This window comes from Myotis lucifugus, unplaced genomic scaffold (genome assembly GCF_000147115.1).
Source record: "Myotis lucifugus unplaced genomic scaffold, Myoluc2.0 scaffold_1324, whole genome shotgun sequence".
NCBI classification, from domain to species: Eukaryota; Metazoa; Chordata; class Mammalia; order Chiroptera; family Vespertilionidae; genus Myotis; species Myotis lucifugus.
In genome coordinates this window covers 5,827-21,987 of record NW_005872372.1, presented here as the reverse complement: position 1 = coordinate 21,987, position 16,161 = coordinate 5,827, and the positions used below count along the sequence as shown (strand labels likewise).

The following is a 16,161-nucleotide window of genomic DNA, read 5'->3' as shown; positions in this document are numbered from 1 at the left end:
GTGGGCTCTGAACCTGCCCTCAGAGCGGGACACCTGCCCCGGGCGGTCCACCCTGGAACCACTGGCCCACCTGCAATTGCCCGTGACCCCGACAGGGTCAGCCACCAGCCCCAGGCCGGGCAGAGGAGAGGGGTGCAGTGTGGGCAGATGCCCGGGACTGGACTTCACGCTGACCACTGGTCTTGCACCCCCCGACCCTACGGGCAGCCTCCACCTGGGGAGCGGGGCCCTGGGCGAGTCCGCGGGCCCCTCCGGACCTCAGACCCCACAAGGGCTGCTTCAGAGACCCCAGCAGGCAGCCCCAGGCGGCCCGCGGGAGAGGTGCCAGACCGCCCTGCCGCCCGCCCCCAGGCACCACATCCACTACGTGATCCCGTACGACGGGGACCAGTCGGTGGTGGACGCCTCCGAGAACTACTTCGTGACGGACAACGTCACCAAGCAGGAGATCGACCTCATGCTGGGGCTGCTGCTCGGCTTCTGCATCAGCTGGTTCCTGGTGTGGATGGACGGCGTCCTGCACTGCGCCGTGCGCGCCTGGAGGGCCGGCCGGCGCTACGGTGAGTGCGGCCCGCCCGCGGCCCCGCCCCGCCCCGCCCCGGCCACGCCCACCACGCATCCCCACCCACAGACCACGCCCCCACGCCAGGGCCCTCGCGCCCAGACCGCCCCGCCCTCGGAAACCACGCCCCTCGAGCCACGCCCCGTATGTCACAGCCCCGCCCACCATCCAGACCACGCCCGCCACCAAAGCCACGCCCCTGGCCCGCTCACCCAGACCGAGCTCAAGCCAAGCGCCCCCGACTGTCATTCCCTGGTTACGCCCCGCCCCCCGCGTCGGGCCGCCCCGCCCTGACCGGACGCTGACCACTCCCGGCAGATGGCTCGTGGACCTGGCTGCCCAAGCTGTGCAACCTGCGGGAGCTGGGCCGACGGCCGCACAGGCCCTTCGAGGAGGCGGCCGGGAACATGGTGCACGTGAAGCAGAAACTCTACCACAACGGCCACCCGAGCCCGCGGCACCTTTAGGCCGCGCGCAGGACTCTGGGGGCCGCTGGCCACCGTGCCCACGAACACCGGACTGGACGGCCGCCTGAGCCAGGGTGCCCCGGCCGCCGGGTGTGTCCAGCGGAAGGTGCTGTCTCTTCTTTTTATAAAGGGGTCGGGGTGGGGCCGGTCTGGGGGCAGGACCCCGGTCTCCAGGGCCAGGCAGGGTGCGGGCGCTTGGGCGGCGAGGCCCCACGCCCTGCGCCTGGCCGGGGACCACGTCCGTTACCTAGAGCCGAGCCGGCTGTGTCCTCTCCGTCCTGGCGGAGGGGAAGCCGGGAAAGGGTCTGGGCTGGGCAGGGGGTCGGACCCCGGCCGCACCCACGTCTGCACACGGGAGCATGTGCATGGGGCGTGTGCGTCCGCGGGCCCCAGTGAGGGGTGGGAGGCCCCGGCCCAGCAGCAATAAGGCCCCTGAGCCCCGCTGTGGCGAGTGCGGCCACCCTGCCCAGGGCATCCCTGGTCGGCGCCTCACTGTGACCCCCGCCCCTGCTGGTCAGTAAATTCTCCAGAAAGCTCCAGCCTCTGCCTCTTCTTTCACGTGACCCCTCCAGCCCCGCCCCTCACCAGCCATGAGATGCACGGAGGTATGTGTCAGTTTTTTATTAGATTCTGACAGAAACACCCAGCTCCAGGAGGTAGGGCTGCAGGCCATCGGGGCCGGGGCAGCGCCCCAGCAGGTCGGGGTTCTCCCGTCTCGGGTGCAGATCCACCAGGTACCCAAGCGCACAAAGCGGTGTGCAGGGCACCACGGGGTCTGCTCGGCTCCGCCCTGGCCAGGTTCTGGTCTGGGCGGGGCCCGGCAAGGTCCGGCTCCGCCCCCTGCAGGTCACAGCCTCAGCAGCCAGGCGCCAGGGACCTGCCTTCCCCTGCCCTGGGCCTGGCAGTGACTCATGTCCCAGGCGCGGCCCCAGCCTGAGGCTCTCCAGCCACAACCACTGCGTGGAGGGCAGGCTCCCATCAGACACCAGAGCCGCAGCTGTCCGCAGCCGAGGCTGGAATGCTGCCCGGGCCTGACCAGAGGAAGACGGACACCCTGGGGCGGCGCGGGGCTGTGCAGCACCCACGACCTCCGGACACGTGGCACTTCGTGCTGCCTCTCGATGCTGCCCAGCCAGTGCGCCCAGGGTCCCCGGGTCCAGGCCCAGCTCACTCCGTCTGTGCACTCGGGAGCGGGGGCTGGCTGCCCCAGGGCCTGGCTCGCTCGGCCTTCACCCACTGCATCTTCTGCCGGTGCTGCTGGATGGCGTCCTGGACCCTGGCGTCCATCATGGCCTCGGTGAGGACCCCGTCCTCGGAGGCATACGCCATGGCCTGGCAGGGAGAGAGAGCACTGAGGCAGGGCAGGGGCCCGGAGCTGCCTGCATGGGGACCCCCAGGCACCGGGCCAGTCACCCTGTAGGCAGGGCCAGGGCCAGGCCCCGAACAACACAACCCTCCATGCTGCTTCCCCAACCATGAGCCTGTTTCTTGGAGATGTCCTCCTTCAGGGTGGGGGCAGGTGGGAGCCAAGTCGTGGTGCCGAGTTTGCCAGGGGACGGCTGGCCAACACCCTCCCTGGGCAGAACACACACTCCTACCTGCTGATGGCACACCTTGCCTCCAGCACACGCATGTGCCCACTCACGCCTGCTCACAGGTGATCTGCAGCCCAGACTTGGTGCCATCCCTGCACCACCCACCTGGCCCCTGGCCTGGTCTCACTCCATGACTTTCTAAAATTAGACAGCCCAGGCGAGTTTGGGAAGCAGCCCAGCCCCCTGCAGAACTGAGGGCCTTGCTTCTGACAGCAGAGCTGCCCTCTGCCAGGGCACAGACCACAGAACCACCACAGGCCATTCGGGGGACAGTTCCTCTCGACATGGAGGGGCGGCAGGAGCCCCAGCAATTCTGATGGGGTGAGTGGCCCCGCCAGGCCCAACTGCCCCCGAACACTGAGCAACTGTGGGCCCAGGGTGGTCCACTCTTCAGCTGCCAAGCAGGTCACCTTTAGGTGACGATGGGCCACGCCCTCCCAGATGACACAGGACCCTACCTGCTTCCTGTCACCGGCCCGTGGCTCTGACCGAGCCTGCTGAGTGGACAGCAATGGGTGTCCACCAAGCAGGGGCCTGAGCCAGTCCAGCTGCCCAGCAGCCTCGGCCCATGTGGGGCATCGAGAGCGAGTCCCGTCACCTGACCAGGCGTTTTTGCTCACCTTGCTCTGTGCCCAACCTGGGCTGCCCCTGCCACTCCTGTGATGAGCACACTTACTGCATCCCGAGCTAAGACATCTGTCCTCCAGCCACCATCACAGGCCTGGGTCCTGCTAAGGACAGCCCAGAGCCCAGCCCCCAACTGGCCCACAGGACACAAGTTTGCAATCTGGGGCTATTTGTTACAGCAGCATAACCCAGCTCATTCTAATGCAGCCCCTGCATATCTGAGCCACACTTCAAACTGAAGTAGATGGGTACTTAGTGAATAAAATAGTCATTTAAAAGCATTTCTGAATTTCCGGTGGTCAGGCTGTCAGATGCAAGAGCCGGTGTTTTCCTGCTGGGCAGCCAAGGAGCAGATGCTTCCAGGATGGGGCACCCGGGGAGCGGCTGCTGGGACGCCTCAGAGGCGGAGGGGGCGCCTGCTCACTCACCTGCCAGGCCACGGCCAGCTGGGAGATCTCCCGGCCCGACATGCCCTCGGTCAGGCGTGCGATCTCGGAGCACTTCTTCCCGTAGTCAAACTGGGCCAGCTTCAGGCGCCTGCGAGGAGGGTCCCACATGACCCCGGGGCCCCGACTCCCGGCAGGACCAGAGGCCTGTGAGGGCCCCACGACCCTCCCCGAGGGAGGGCGGGACTCAGGGCAGGAGGCTGTGCAGGGAACCCCGGGCACCCACAGCTGGCCTTCCTGCCCTGGTGGCACTTCCTCTCCTCTTGGAGCCCGGAGGGTCCAGGCAGGGGCTGGGGTCAGGACGGTGGGGCATGCTGCTGCAGGGGCAGTGCCGTGCTGAGAAACGAGGAGGGGCCCCACTGTCCCCTGGGGCCAGGGACCATGTCCTTCCTTCTCTGCCAGCCCTGCCCAGCCCCAGCTGCAGAGCATCTGAAGCTGCGTCAGGGTGAACTGGGGAGCCAGCAGAGCAGCAGGAAATCAGAGGGAGGGAGCAACGCCTCAACCGGAGTGAAGCTCCCGCGATCTCACGTGCACTGAGCCTCCCCAGGCGGGTCTGGCTGAAGGGCCAGGAGCACCACTCAGACACTCATGGAAAAGCCTCAGAAACCCACCCATGCGGCCGGGATGCTGGGGGCAAAGGGAGGAGGCCCAGGGGAGCTGAGGGGCAGGCATGAGGGTGGCAGCGGGCACAGTCCGTCTGGAACAGAGGCCGCTCTCCCTGCTGCCAGCACGGAGGGATTCGGGTCAGAGCTGCGGAGACCCGTCCCCTGGAGACGGTTAAAATAGCCGGGCTCTGCTTATCTGGAGCACGCCAGGCACCGCGGCGAGGGAGTGCGGCCTGGACAGTGTGGAGGGCGCCACCCCCACACGGGCTTTGCAGAGGCGGGACTGCTGCATGCTGGCAAAGGGCCCCGGGCTCCTGGGAGTCGGGGTGCAGTGGATGGAGGTGTCAGAGCGAAGCTCTAGGTCTGCAACCGCCCACCACGGCCCTCACCTTCCAGGCCTGACTGCGGCCTGGATCTGCCTCCTTAAGGCACTTTGTGTAACAGAAAAGGATGGGCTGTCAACTCCAAGACCCGGCGGAGAGCTGGACAGGGACATGGAGCCCAGCATGTGGACAAGGAGTGACAGATGGACGGGAGGGGGCAGGTGGACGGAAGGAGGGAGGGGGACAGGAGGGGGCAGGTGGACAGGGGGGTGGCAGGACCTCCAGGGACAAAGCCGCACATGACCCGCCCTGAGCCCCTCGTGAAGCCACACGTTAGGGGTCAGAGGTCAGTCTGAACCAGGAGCTGGGGGCCAAGGCCCTGCTGGGAGGACCCCAGCAAGAGGGCAGGGAGCGCCGGCGGCTCCAGGACACTTACTGCTTTCCTTCTGTGGCTGGCTTAAGAACATACTTGTCAAAATACATCCTCACCAGGCGCTCCCGCTCCTCCCGCTGCGGCAGCTCGAAGCTGACCATCTCGTCGATGCGGTCATTGATGGCCCAGTCGAACTGCTCGGGCTGGTTGCTGGCCAGGACCAGCATGAACCTGCAGCGACAGAAGCAGGAGCTGAGGGGTCCAGAGCCGAGTGCTCACAGCTGGGGCGCAGGCCAACCCTCCCAGGTGGTTTTCTAGCAGATTCCACTTCTATCGACCCATTGCTCCCTCCACCTGCCCATCCTGCCCACCTCCTGCCGCCGGCTAGCAGATTCAGGCTGGGCTTTTTAAGACCCAGCACTGGCCCCTGTGGCCCACCCTCCCTCCAGCAGATCTGCCCCTGCCCCATCCCATGCATCTCTGGCCGACGGCCCAAGGGGAGGCTGATAAGCCTTGCTGTGAGGAGGGACAGACTCCAGGTCTGAGACAGCCCCCTGCCCTCCGACCAGGAGGCCGGGGCTCAGGGCCAGGGTTGGCTGACAGGGACAGCCACCTCTCCGGGGTCGCAGCCATGGCCTGTGAGGGACATGCCCACCAGCAGGGCTGGGCGCCCGCTGGGCGCCCCGTGTGACCAGTTGGGGGGGCGGGGCAGGAGGGCCAGGCCGATGCAGAAGAGCGTGACTAGGGGACTGAAAAGGGGCCAGCCCACTCGGGGCATCTGTGCCCCAGGGGACCCAGCTGTGGGGCCGCTGCCGACACCCCAGCAAATCTCCTTAGTGTTTCCTAGACACACAGCACAAGGGACACGGGACGGCCCAGAGCGGGAGACGCGTGGGCTCCGCGGGCACTGGGTCAGCAGCGCTGCCCTACCCCTGCCCCGCCCTGCAGCAGCGTGAACAGGCAGTGCCCGGCTCCCCAGTGGGCGGCGCGGAGGACCAGGTGGGCTGACGCGGCAAGCGCTCTGCGCGGAGCCCGAGCTGCGGGCGCCTCACTTGCTGCTGTGCTGGCCCGTGCGGTGCAGGAAGGCGTTCAGGGTCGCCCTGAGGTCCTCGCTGATCTTCTCCTGCAGAGAGAAGCCGGGTCAGGCACCAGGCTGGCCGAGCAGCTGGGCTGAGCCGCCCATGGAAGGCAGAGTGTCTGCTCCTCCCGGTGGCGCCCTATGAACCTAAACTTGATCAAGAAGATTCCAAGAAACGCCAGGGATGCTTCCGCTTGTCCAACAAAATTTAGCAAAGAAGCTCAGCGGAGGAGCAGGCCTGGCCGCCCTCAGGCATGACCCTCCCAGAAAGCACAGCTGTAGCCTAAGCCACTGAACACGCCACCCAGGCCCACCGCCAGACAGAAGCTTCCAGAACACTCACGGTGGCTCGCTTCCTGAGGAAGGCATCCGCTTCGTCCACGAACAGGAGGAGGCTGTGGGGGGAGGGGCCGCCTGAGGGAGGGGCCTCCCATTGTGTGGCCCCCGGGATGGCCGGTGCTCAGGAGCCCCCACCCCACGCGCCCTCAGCAGCTTTGGGACCCAGACCTCGACCCGGGACGGGGCGTGCCAAGTGCCAGCACCAGGAGAAAGCGGCCAGAACCTGGCCCTGAATTAAACACCCACCGGCACCAAGAGGCTCCTGTGAGCCCGGCCGCCGGGAGTCGCACGGGGTGAATGTCCCCTGCATGGTGCTGCCGGACCCCCTGGGCACCAGGGCAGCAGGACTGGCTGCAGAAGTCCCTGACCCCTTCCTTCCCAGACAGCCAGGGGCCGCCAGGAGGTGCCGCTCACCCTCGCCGGCTGGTGCTGGCCCAGTCAAAGACCTTGTGCACCGCTGTCACACCGTCCCGCCCCATGGGGGCCACGTCCCCGCCCGTCATGATGGCGTAGTCCATGCCTGAGTGCAGCGCCAGTTTCTGGGGAGACGGTAGAGGCTGAGGGTGGGGTGCAGAGGCGGGAAGAGGGGAAAGCAGGGGCGGGGGGGAGGGGACGGGGAAGCGCACATAGGGGTTGGGGTGGGCGGGGCAAGCAGTTTTTCCTCCCCTAAAGCAGACAAGGCCCACCCCCTGCCCCCTGCCCATGGCATCCAGGCCCCAGGCCCACTAGGGGATGGGCCGCCTCTCACCTTGGCAAACAGAGTCTTGCCCGTCCCGGGCGGCCCGTACATCAGCACGTTCCTGTATAGGCTGTGGTTCTTCTTGGTGTTCCGTGTCGCTATGGCGATGTCCCGCACTCGGGCCTCCAGGCTGGGCTACCAGGGGACAAGCAACTGGTTAGAGGGACGCTCCCTGCCCAGTCAGTCTGTCCCTCCCGGGCGCCCAGGCAGCACAAGAGGCAGCTGATCCCAGGGCAGGTTTGCCAGGCAGTGCCCCCTACCCGCCTCTGCCCAGCCCTGCCCACTCACACTGAGGACCACTCCCTCCAGCGCGTCCTGAGGCTTGCTGAGCAGCCGCCTGCTGACCTGCAGGGGAGCCGGGGTCAGGGTCATGGATGCAGCCCTGGGGGCAGCCACCAAGCGCTATAGCCACAAGGAACAGCCCTGCCGGGCCCACGCTCAGGACACGGGCCTGCGCTTCAGAAGGCTGACTGACCAGCTGTCCGTGTTGCTGGTCTGGGTGACGGACAGGTCGCTGTTGACCTCTCTTTTCTCCATCACCCACATCGTGACTGAGACAGAGATCACAGCCCGGGGAGGACAGGCCTCGCGATCCACGCTGGGCGGGAAGCACGCTTCCGGGGTGGGGGTGTGGGGGATGGGGGTGAGGCAGCAACACCGTGACTTCCAGCAACTTCTCTTACAGAAAAAGGGCACAGGGGAGCCCCAGCTGTCTGTAAACACCCAGAGGCGACCCCAGGGGACTGAGCGGACTGGATGAGGCTCCCCCACCCCGAGGACCCCCCTCCCCTGTGCTGGCGCCAACAGACCTCCAGGGACACAGTGAGGACAAACCCAGAGCAAATCCAACGTGCACAAGGGGGAGGTACGTGGGGAGATGGAGGGAGGAGGACACGGGTGCTTGGCTGTCATGCCAGGAATGGGCAGGACACAGCGCCAGGAGGACTGGTCCCCCGACAGCCAAGCCCTTACCTGCAGGGGGTGCCGCAGCGCCTCTAGCAGTGAGATGCGGGAGGTCTCCCGCACCAGGGAAGGCTTCCCCAGCCGCGCCTCGATGTACCGCCCGGCCACCAGCGTGGCGTTCTTGGCGGAGTAGATCCCGACAGCCAGCAGCGTCAGCCCGGCCACCTGCGGCAGGGCAGGAAGGAGGCGAGTGATGCCCCCCCATTGCCACCACGCCCTCACCACCTCGCCACCCTGTGCCAGGAGCTGGGTGGGGGCCGTGGGAGGACCAGCCGCCACCTGGCAGGGCAGGCCCGGGCCCAGCAGGCGCCCAGGCAGTGGTGCTTACCGTGGCGGTCACCTTGTCCCAGTCGGTCACAAAGCCCCGGAACCCTTCGCCAAACAGGGTGCCAGCCGTCCTGTCGGGGAGGCACTGGTGTGAGCAGGAGGGACCAGGCCTGTGCACGTGGCCAGAGAGAGAGCAAGGGCCTGACAGGCAGTCTCCTCGTCAGCGTGCGAGCACAGGCTGCCCCGGGGCCAGAGCGGCCTCACCTGATGGACTCCAGGATGGTCTGGCGGCGCTCGGCGGCCCGCAGGCGGATCTGCTCCCGGATGATGTCCGCGTTCTCACGCTCGGCCTTGGCCCGAGCCCGAGCCTCGGCCTCCACCCGCAGCATCTCGTTCTTGTGCCGCAGCTCCATCTCCCGCTCCACGGTGGCTGCACGGAAGGCAGGGAGCGCGCTCAGCCCCCGGCCTGGGGTCCCTGGCCCTCCAGCGGGCAGGTCCTCGACAGAGGAGCCCGGAATTCAGACCCGAGGCCCAGACACTTCTCACGGGAGAGTAAGTCATGTGAGACCCTGGGTGCCCGGGCAGAAGACCAAACCCCGGACGCCCAGCCTGGGGTTTCAGTTTCCGCTTTAAAGCCGGCTCAGAGGCAGAGACCCACCGCGGTCTCCGGAAGCCCCACTGGGGCTCCAAGTGCCTCAAGCGGGGCCGACCCACCCGCCTGCCCACGAGCCTTTCTCGGGCCACAGCCTCCTAGGCCGCTGAGGACACGGCCCCACCGCCAGGCGAGCTGACCACTCTACCTCGCCTCATGGCCTCCTGCTTCTGCACCGACTCCTCCTGCTTCCGTAGATTCTCCTCGTTGAGAAGTTGCTGAGAAGAAGCCACAAGAAAAAGGAAAAGCTTTCAATGTCAGGACACACACGCTCCCAGGGGCTGACTCCTGGGGCGGCACCATCCACAGCCCGGGCAGGCAGGCCCGAACATGGCTGGACACGCAGGCGCCCAGGGGCCAGGGCCAGGAGCCCCCACCCCTGGCACAGCTCGGCCACGGGGTCACAGGTGTCCATAAAACACTCTGGGTTCTGCTTGTTAAATTTAAAAGCTATAGCCCAGCTGGCATGGCTCAGTGCCTGAGCAGTGACCTAGGAACCAGGAGGTTATGGTTCAATTCCCGGTCAGGGCACATGCCCGGGTGGATTGCAGGCTCGGAAGCAGCCGATCAATGATTCTCATTGTTGATGTTTCTCTCTCTCTGAAATCAATAAAAATATATATATTTTAAAAATTTAAAGCTATAATGCTCACAAGAGGCACAAACATTTGAAACTGCCCCTCATGAACCTGTCACTTCAGCCAGGTTCCCAGTCATGTGCCACCTGGTTGAACCCTAAGAGCAGCTGGAGCCTGCCTCTGCCGTGGAGGCCATGGAACGCCGCATGGAGGCTGCAGAGCGCGCGTGGAGGCCGTGGGGCACAGTGTGGCAGGAGCCCCGGGGCATGGGTGTGCACGTGCAGGAGTCCAACTACAGCTCCCCCAGGAACCAGCACAACCCTCGCGTCCACAGCCCTGGCCTCGGTCCCCCACCGGCAGGACCAGGCTCTCCCGCCTGCAGGGCGCTGACTCACCTGCTGCCTCAGCTGGTCGTCGTAGCGCTGCCGGGCCAGCTTGTCCTGGTACTGGGCCCTCTGGGGAGGGAGAGAGCAGCGTGAACACAGCGCAGCTGGAGAAGCTGGTGGGCGACCCGCAACCGACATGTGGCCCCAGACCCGACTGGGCACCGGAGCCCCAAGAAGCCACGAGCCCCACGGGCGCTGTCCGCAAGGACACGTGCGCGGACACTCAGCACGGAGGGGTCCGCGGGCCTTAGGGGCTGCAGGGCCACCCCAGGTCCTCGAGGGTCAACAAGAGACCCCGACTGCACGTGGGACCATGGCGCCCCGCAGCCCCCTCCTGGTCCCCAGGCTTCTGGGTGCCTGGGTGGCCCTGCAGCCCTTACGGCCTGGTGCTGCCGCGTCTCCTCGCTCAGCGTCTTCCTGCGCTCCTCAGCCTGCACGCGGATCTGCTCGCTCTTCAGCTGCTCCACGGCGGCTTCGTACTCCTGCGGACACACAGTGCTGAGGCCCAGACCCCAAGCCTCCTCTCAGGCTGGCAGCTCGGGCTCCCACTCCTGACAACTCCCTCCCACTCCTCCCCCTCCCCCCTGCTGGACCCCGTGTGCTCGGAGTGGACAGGTCTGGGCACAGGGCCTGCTGCGGGAGTCACCCCTCTCCCGGGCACCTCCTCTCCCCTCGGCCACGGCCGGCCCGGCAGCACCAGCCCACCACTCACCTTGAGCTTGGACTGCTGCTCCAGCTGCAGCGTCTGCTCCTGCATCTGGGCCAGGCTCAGCGCCTCCTTGGCATGCCCTGCGGAGGAGTGCGGGAGCCAGGCCTCAGGACACGTGGGTGCCAGGTGAGTCCACGCTGCCGAGAGGCTGTCAGCGAGACCACAGCTCGCCCACCCCCATCCTGGTCAGCGACTGTCGCCTATGTCTGCTCCACTCCCACCTCCCCTGCGAGGGCTCGTCCCCCGGGGGCCATCACATTCCAGAGGGTTCCATCAGAAAGGCGGACCTCGCCCCCCTGAGGTCAAAGCACAGTCCTTTCCCAATGAAAACAAAAGCAAGCCCGCAGCCAATGTCCTTTGCTTCTCACGGGCCATACGTTTCTCTTAAGCCTCCGACAGGTGACAGACCTGCCACCAAGCACATGCAGGCAAGAAGGTGGATGAGAATTAGACTAGAAATGAGCCATGGGCCCGGGAGGCGGCTCTTCCCAGAGCGGGTGCACGAACACAGGTGCTATGACACCGTCCACCTGCCTCCTTGCTCAGGTGGAGGTCACACCTGTCTATGTCTGGGTTCTGGAAAGGAAACCAACTCCTGCTCCCCTGGGCTGAGGAGGTCCCCCCAGCACAGCTCGGCTGACCCCTGAACTCCCTGGGTTTGAGCTTCGCGGGTCCACGCACACGCGGTTTTTCTCGGTAAACAGTCGGTTCTCAGTACCCCTGGGTTTCTCCTCCGCGGATTCAGCCAACCGTGGGCTGGAGACGTAAGTTTCTATCCGAGCGGTTGGGAAGCCGCCATACGTGGAGGGCGACTCGGGTTGTACAGGGCTCTCCGACTGCACATGACGTCAGTTTAGAGTTTGGGGTGTTTTTTTGAGTTCAACTGCCACTGTGAGCACAGCCCACGCGTGAGACAGACGTGGCGGGAGCCTGGGCGTCTGCGTGGCCCAAGGACCCGCGGTTTGGCACGGAGTCCGAGCTGGGGGAGGGCCTCCTGGAGCCCCACTGCCAGGACCCCTGAGGCAGCACGAGGGCACCAGGGCCCCAGCCCGCTGCATGGTGAGCATGGGAAGCCACGGAGCCGAAGGCTGAACCGATCACAGGAGCCCCTTTAAGAAGTGACTGACCGAGAGGGAGCCGAGAGCACAAGACAGAACGTGGATGCCCGGCTCACCACGCTGGGACCGAACCCCAGCCACTGGCTTCCTCCTGTGACCTCTGGCAAGCCAGGTTCAGCTCTGAGCACCTCGGCTGACACTGGAGCACCTAGAGTCCCCCACCCACCCACCCACCTGACCTTGGAGGAGAGAAACGAGAAAGCAGGCTAACAGCTCAGCACAGGGGGGCGCCCCATCGCCCGCTGATCACAGGCTACGGTTTCAGTGCCAACAGCAACAGTTCATCACCTTGACATCTTTCTGCACCAGGAGCCGTGTGCTCCAGAGCAGCAAGCAGCAGCCACACAGGCAGGTGCTCCTTAGGCCCCGCCTCCTGCAGTGCACAGGCAGGTGGGCTGGCGCTCCCAGGCAGCTCAAGGCCAAAGGTGCTGCTCTGGCCTCCGAGGGCGGAGACCTGGGACACAAGGGCGCACCAGGGACCTGAAGGACCGAGGCGGCCGCCCGGCTGCGAGGAGCACCGAGGACGGCTCCAGTGGCTGAGAGAGAGGCTGAGGCCCAGCACTGCGGGCACGGCGGCCTGAGTGAGAACCAGGTGTCTGGGAGGACAGGCTGCAGAGGGGACCTGGGAGACAGGGGCGTGAGGCACAGGGAAGGCCTTAGGGACAGGAAGGGGCGGCCGCCAGGGTGACTCCTCTCCTGCTGGGGGGCAGGAACAAAAAGGGGGTAGATCCCACATCTGGGACAGCCGCTGGGTGTGGAGACGGGTGGGGGGACCGCAGCTCCAGGTGGTGGCCCCTGAGGACATGCCGCCTGGAGAGGGAGGGCTCGGTGGCGGGAGAGCAGACAGCCCTTGGGGACCCAGGTGGAGAGTGTTCTGGGGCAGGAGACGTGGGGGCAGCTCAGAGGCAGGAGGGAGGCCCTGCAGCCGGCCCCTCACACGGTCCATATAACTGCACCGAGTGGGGGAGCCAACAGCCAGGGCTCAGCTTCTAAAAGCGGGAAAATGTTGACGTTCTGGACGTGGAAAGCGGGTGCAACCCCCCAGGAGCTGGGGCAGAAAGGCGCCCCCCAACGAAGCCTTTAACAGGAAGTCTGCAGCATCCCAGATGCTCAGAGGCCAGCCCCGCTTTCCCAGCCCAGCCTGATGGTTGGAATTACCTAGAAAGCACAGTACGCTCGCTGCTGTGGGCGTGTCCCAGGCACGGCAGGCTGTCCTGGCCCCGGCCCAAAAGCCTAGGTGTTTGGACTGTGCCTCTCCCATCCGAGAGCCAGGCCGGCCCCAGGCCTTTGCCCGGGAGGCTCCGCTTCTACCTGTTCACCAGGCTCCTCTCTGGGCCTCCTCTGAACACAGGGCCCCTCTGCTTCAACAAACGTTTGAGAGCCGTTATATTCTTTCAACCAACGTTTACTCAGCGCCTTCTGCATCCCAGGCTCTTACACACTCGCACTACATCCTGAGACACAGGAGAAAGGGGAGCTGGGGGAGATGTGGGCTGAGTGACGCCCCCGGCTCTGAGGCCTGGAGGGCCTGGTCAGGAAGGTCACCAGGCTGGGCCAGGGCTGTCTGCCCTGCTGCTGTTCAGACCTCGCCCACCTGAAGGCTAACGGATCCCAATACTCTTGCTATGGCCTCCTTAGCCCGGCGGCGGGGCTCAGTGGCTGAGGGTGGACCTATGAACCAGGTCAGGGTTCGATTCCTGGTCAGTGCACAGGCCAGGCTGCCGGCTGATCCCCAGTGGGGGGCGGGCAGGAGGCAGCCGATCCATGATTCTCTCCCATCAGTGATGTTTCTCTCTCTCTCCCTCTCGCCACTTCTCTGAAATCAACAAAAATATTTTTATTTTTATTAAATATGTTTTATTGATTTTTTACAGAGAGGAAGGGAGAGGGACAGAGAGCCAGAAACATCAATGAGAGAGAAACATGGATCAGCCACCTCCTGCACGCCCCCCACCGGGGATGTGCCCGCAACCAAGGCACATGCCCCCGACGGGAATCGAACCCCGGACCCTTGAGTCCGCAGGCCGACGCTCTAACCACTGAGCCAAACTGGTCAGGGCATCAACAAAAATATTTTTTAAATAAAATGAAATAAAACCAATGGCCCTCAGCCGTGCTTCTATTCTTCTGCAGAAACCTGCTAGCAACCACCCCGATCTGACCACGCCTCGGCCGACCCACGTGGAGGCAGCCAGAGGGGAAGGAGCGCCGGCCTGGGGCGGGGACTGCGGGGACCGGACTCCAGGCCCGGCCGGAACCTGCCCCCCGCGACCTGTAACCGCGGGGAGTCCGCTCGGCGCTGGTCTTCTCGCCCGAAGGGCACGTGGCTGCCGGGACGGCGCCAAGGGCGACAGGAGCCCGAGCCGCCCTGCACGCGCGGGAGCTGGGCGGACCCACCCCCTGGAGGCCCGTGTCCGTCTGACAGGCAGGACCCCCGGCAGCCACGTGCATCCCTATCGCTCCGACGACCGAGGGGCTAGAGGCCGCCGATGCCCGGTGCCCGCTGCCCGGGGACTCGTGGACCGGGCCTCCGTGGAGGAGCCCCCGGCCGCCCTCGCCCCCGCCCCCCGCCGCACTCACGCGAGTGCTCCAGCTCCCGCGCCGCCTTGGCCGCGCGCTCCAGGCCCGTCGGGTCGAAGTTGCTCCATTTGTCCTTGGGCCCCGGCCGGTCTCCCGCGCCGCGGTCCCCGCCCCCTTCAGCCCCGGGCGGCACGGGCGGCAGGGACAGCGGGGGTCCCTCGCCTTCGCCCTTGGGGCCCTTGATGCCGAAGAGCCAGGACATGGCCCGCGAGCGCCGCCGCCGCCAGGACCTGGACCGAGCGGACGCACGCGCGCGGCTCCGAGTAGCTTCCACGCGCTGAGAGCCGGACGGTCAGAGCCACGGCGCAGGCGCGACGCACGCCTGCTCCTCCCCGGGCGACGGAAGCGCCTGAGGACCTGGACCGCGCGGCCCTCGGATTGGCCGCGAGGACCGTGACGTCATCGGCACTGGCAACGCGATTGCCTGAGCTGGCTCTGGGGCGGGCCGACTGAGGACGGGAGGAGGAGCCTGGTTACGGGGTCCGGTCGGGGACAGAATTCATCGGCTGGGGAAGCGTGCGCGCCGAGGAAAACGGCGTCCGTTCTGATAGCAACGGCGTGTCCCGTTGCTATGGGCGCCTGCAGAGTTCCTGACTAGGCGGCGGGCGGAGAGGCAGGTGGGGAGGGAGCGGTGGTGGGTCTTTTTTTTTCTTTTAAATATATTTTTATTTATTTCAGAGCGGAATGGAGAGAGTGAAAGAGATAGAAACATCAGTGATGAGAGAGATCACTGATCGGCTGCCCCCTGTACCCCGGAATCGGACTCAGGACCCTTCTGTCCACAGGCCGATGCTCTATCCACTGAGCCAAACCGGATAGGGCTGGTGGTGGATCTTGTGCGCCAGGACCGGAGAGGCTGCGAGAGGAAGCCTGTGGGAGCCCAGCGGGCCTGGCTCTCTGGTTAAGCGTCCACCCACGCAGGGAGGTAGGGCACGTGCCCAATCGCGGGCTCTGTCCACAGTGGGGGGCATGCAAGAGGCAGCCCATTGGTGATTCATTCTCATGTCGATGTTTCTGCCTCTCTATCCCTCTCCTTCCCTCTCTCTAAAATCAATAAAAACATGTTCTTAAAAAGAGACAGAGATAGCCCGGCTGACGTGGCTCAGTGGTTGAGCATCAACCTAGGAACCAGGAGGTCACGGTTCAGTTCCTGGTTAGGGCACTTGCCGGGTTTGCGGGCGCGATCCCCAGTGTGGGCCATGCGGGAGGCAGCCAATTGATGATTATCTCTCATCATTGATTTTCCTCTCTCTCTCTCCCTTCCTCTCTGAAATAAAAAAATATTTAAAAAAATAATCTATCTATATACATAAAAGCCTAAGCTACCGGCTGACCGGCCAGTAGCTATGACACACAATGACCACCAGGGGGCAGACGCTCCAACCGGTAGCTATGATGTGCACTGAAGCAGAGGAGGAAGGTTGATTTCAGGGGTGCATCACCTGAGAACTGCCCTCTCACAATCCAGGGCCCCTCTGGGGATGTCGGAGAGCCGCTTTCAGCCCGATCCCCGCAGGCCAGGCCGAGGGACCCCGCCAGTGCACGAATCCATGCACTGGGCCTCTAGTAAAATAAAATAAAAAGAGAGACAGAGATATAGAACCTGTGGGAGACCACTGACCTGTGGGGGGGAAACCCCACAGGGCGTTTGGGATTGGGGAGGGGGAGCCTGACACTGGAGGAAAAGGGGCCACATGCTGACCTGACTAGCTCAGGGGAGGCCTGCATAGAGGCCTTGCAAACTCATAGACCTA

General features: G+C 65.2%; 2 protein-coding genes across 3 annotated transcripts in view; one reads left to right on the top strand and one right to left on the bottom strand.

The window, feature by feature from the left end:
* Positions 1–1,568, top strand: part of TMEM240 (transmembrane protein 240) — a 4,106-nt gene extending 2,538 nt beyond the window's left edge. Inside the window, exons 2-3 of the mRNA XM_014449653.2 lie at positions 24–560; positions 881–1,568. Of these exons, the coding sequence (XP_014305139.2) occupies positions 24–560; positions 881–1,029 (686 nt within the window). The 3' untranslated portion in view covers positions 1,030–1,568. The remainder of the gene's footprint in view (positions 1–23; positions 561–880) is intronic.
* Positions 1,569–1,635: 67 nt separating this feature from the next.
* ATAD3A (ATPase family, AAA domain containing 3A) lies at positions 1,636–14,722 on the bottom strand. 2 transcript variants are annotated; one of them, XM_006107654.2, is made up of 16 exons: positions 14,408–14,722; positions 10,713–10,789; positions 10,381–10,482; positions 10,010–10,069; positions 9,185–9,254; positions 8,649–8,814; positions 8,446–8,515; positions 8,127–8,282; positions 7,443–7,499; positions 7,164–7,289; positions 6,830–6,954; positions 6,420–6,471; positions 6,051–6,121; positions 5,062–5,229; positions 3,680–3,788; positions 1,636–2,361 (listed from the first exon to the last, which is right to left on the bottom strand). In XM_006107654.2, the coding sequence occupies exons 1-16, from the start codon at positions 14,607–14,609 to the stop codon at positions 2,197–2,199; spliced, it is 1,776 nt and encodes a 591-aa protein (XP_006107716.1). In that variant the 5' UTR covers positions 14,610–14,722; the 3' UTR covers positions 1,636–2,196. The 2 variants fall into 2 exon arrangements, 1 of the variants encoding a protein (XP_006107716.1); XR_002827467.1 differs by having other exon boundaries at positions 2,229–2,361; positions 5,115–5,229; positions 14,408–14,711.
* Between the last annotated feature and the right edge of the window lie 1,439 nt (positions 14,723–16,161).

Bases quoted from the DNA above. Each gene is read 5' to 3' on its own strand.
- ATAD3A (XM_006107654.2), bottom strand. From the start codon at position 14,609: ATGTCCTGGCTCTTCGGCATCAAGGGCCCCAAGGGCGAAGGCGAGGGA. The intron at 8,815-9,184 runs GTAGAGTGGTCA...CCTTCCGTGCAG, and splicing joins GCAGGAGGCCATGAGGCGAG to CCACCGTGGAGCGGGAGATG. The intron at 6,472-6,829 runs GTGAGCGGCACC...CTCCCCCCACAG, and splicing joins GCCAGCACCAGCCGGCGAGG to CCTCCTCCTGTTCGTGGACG.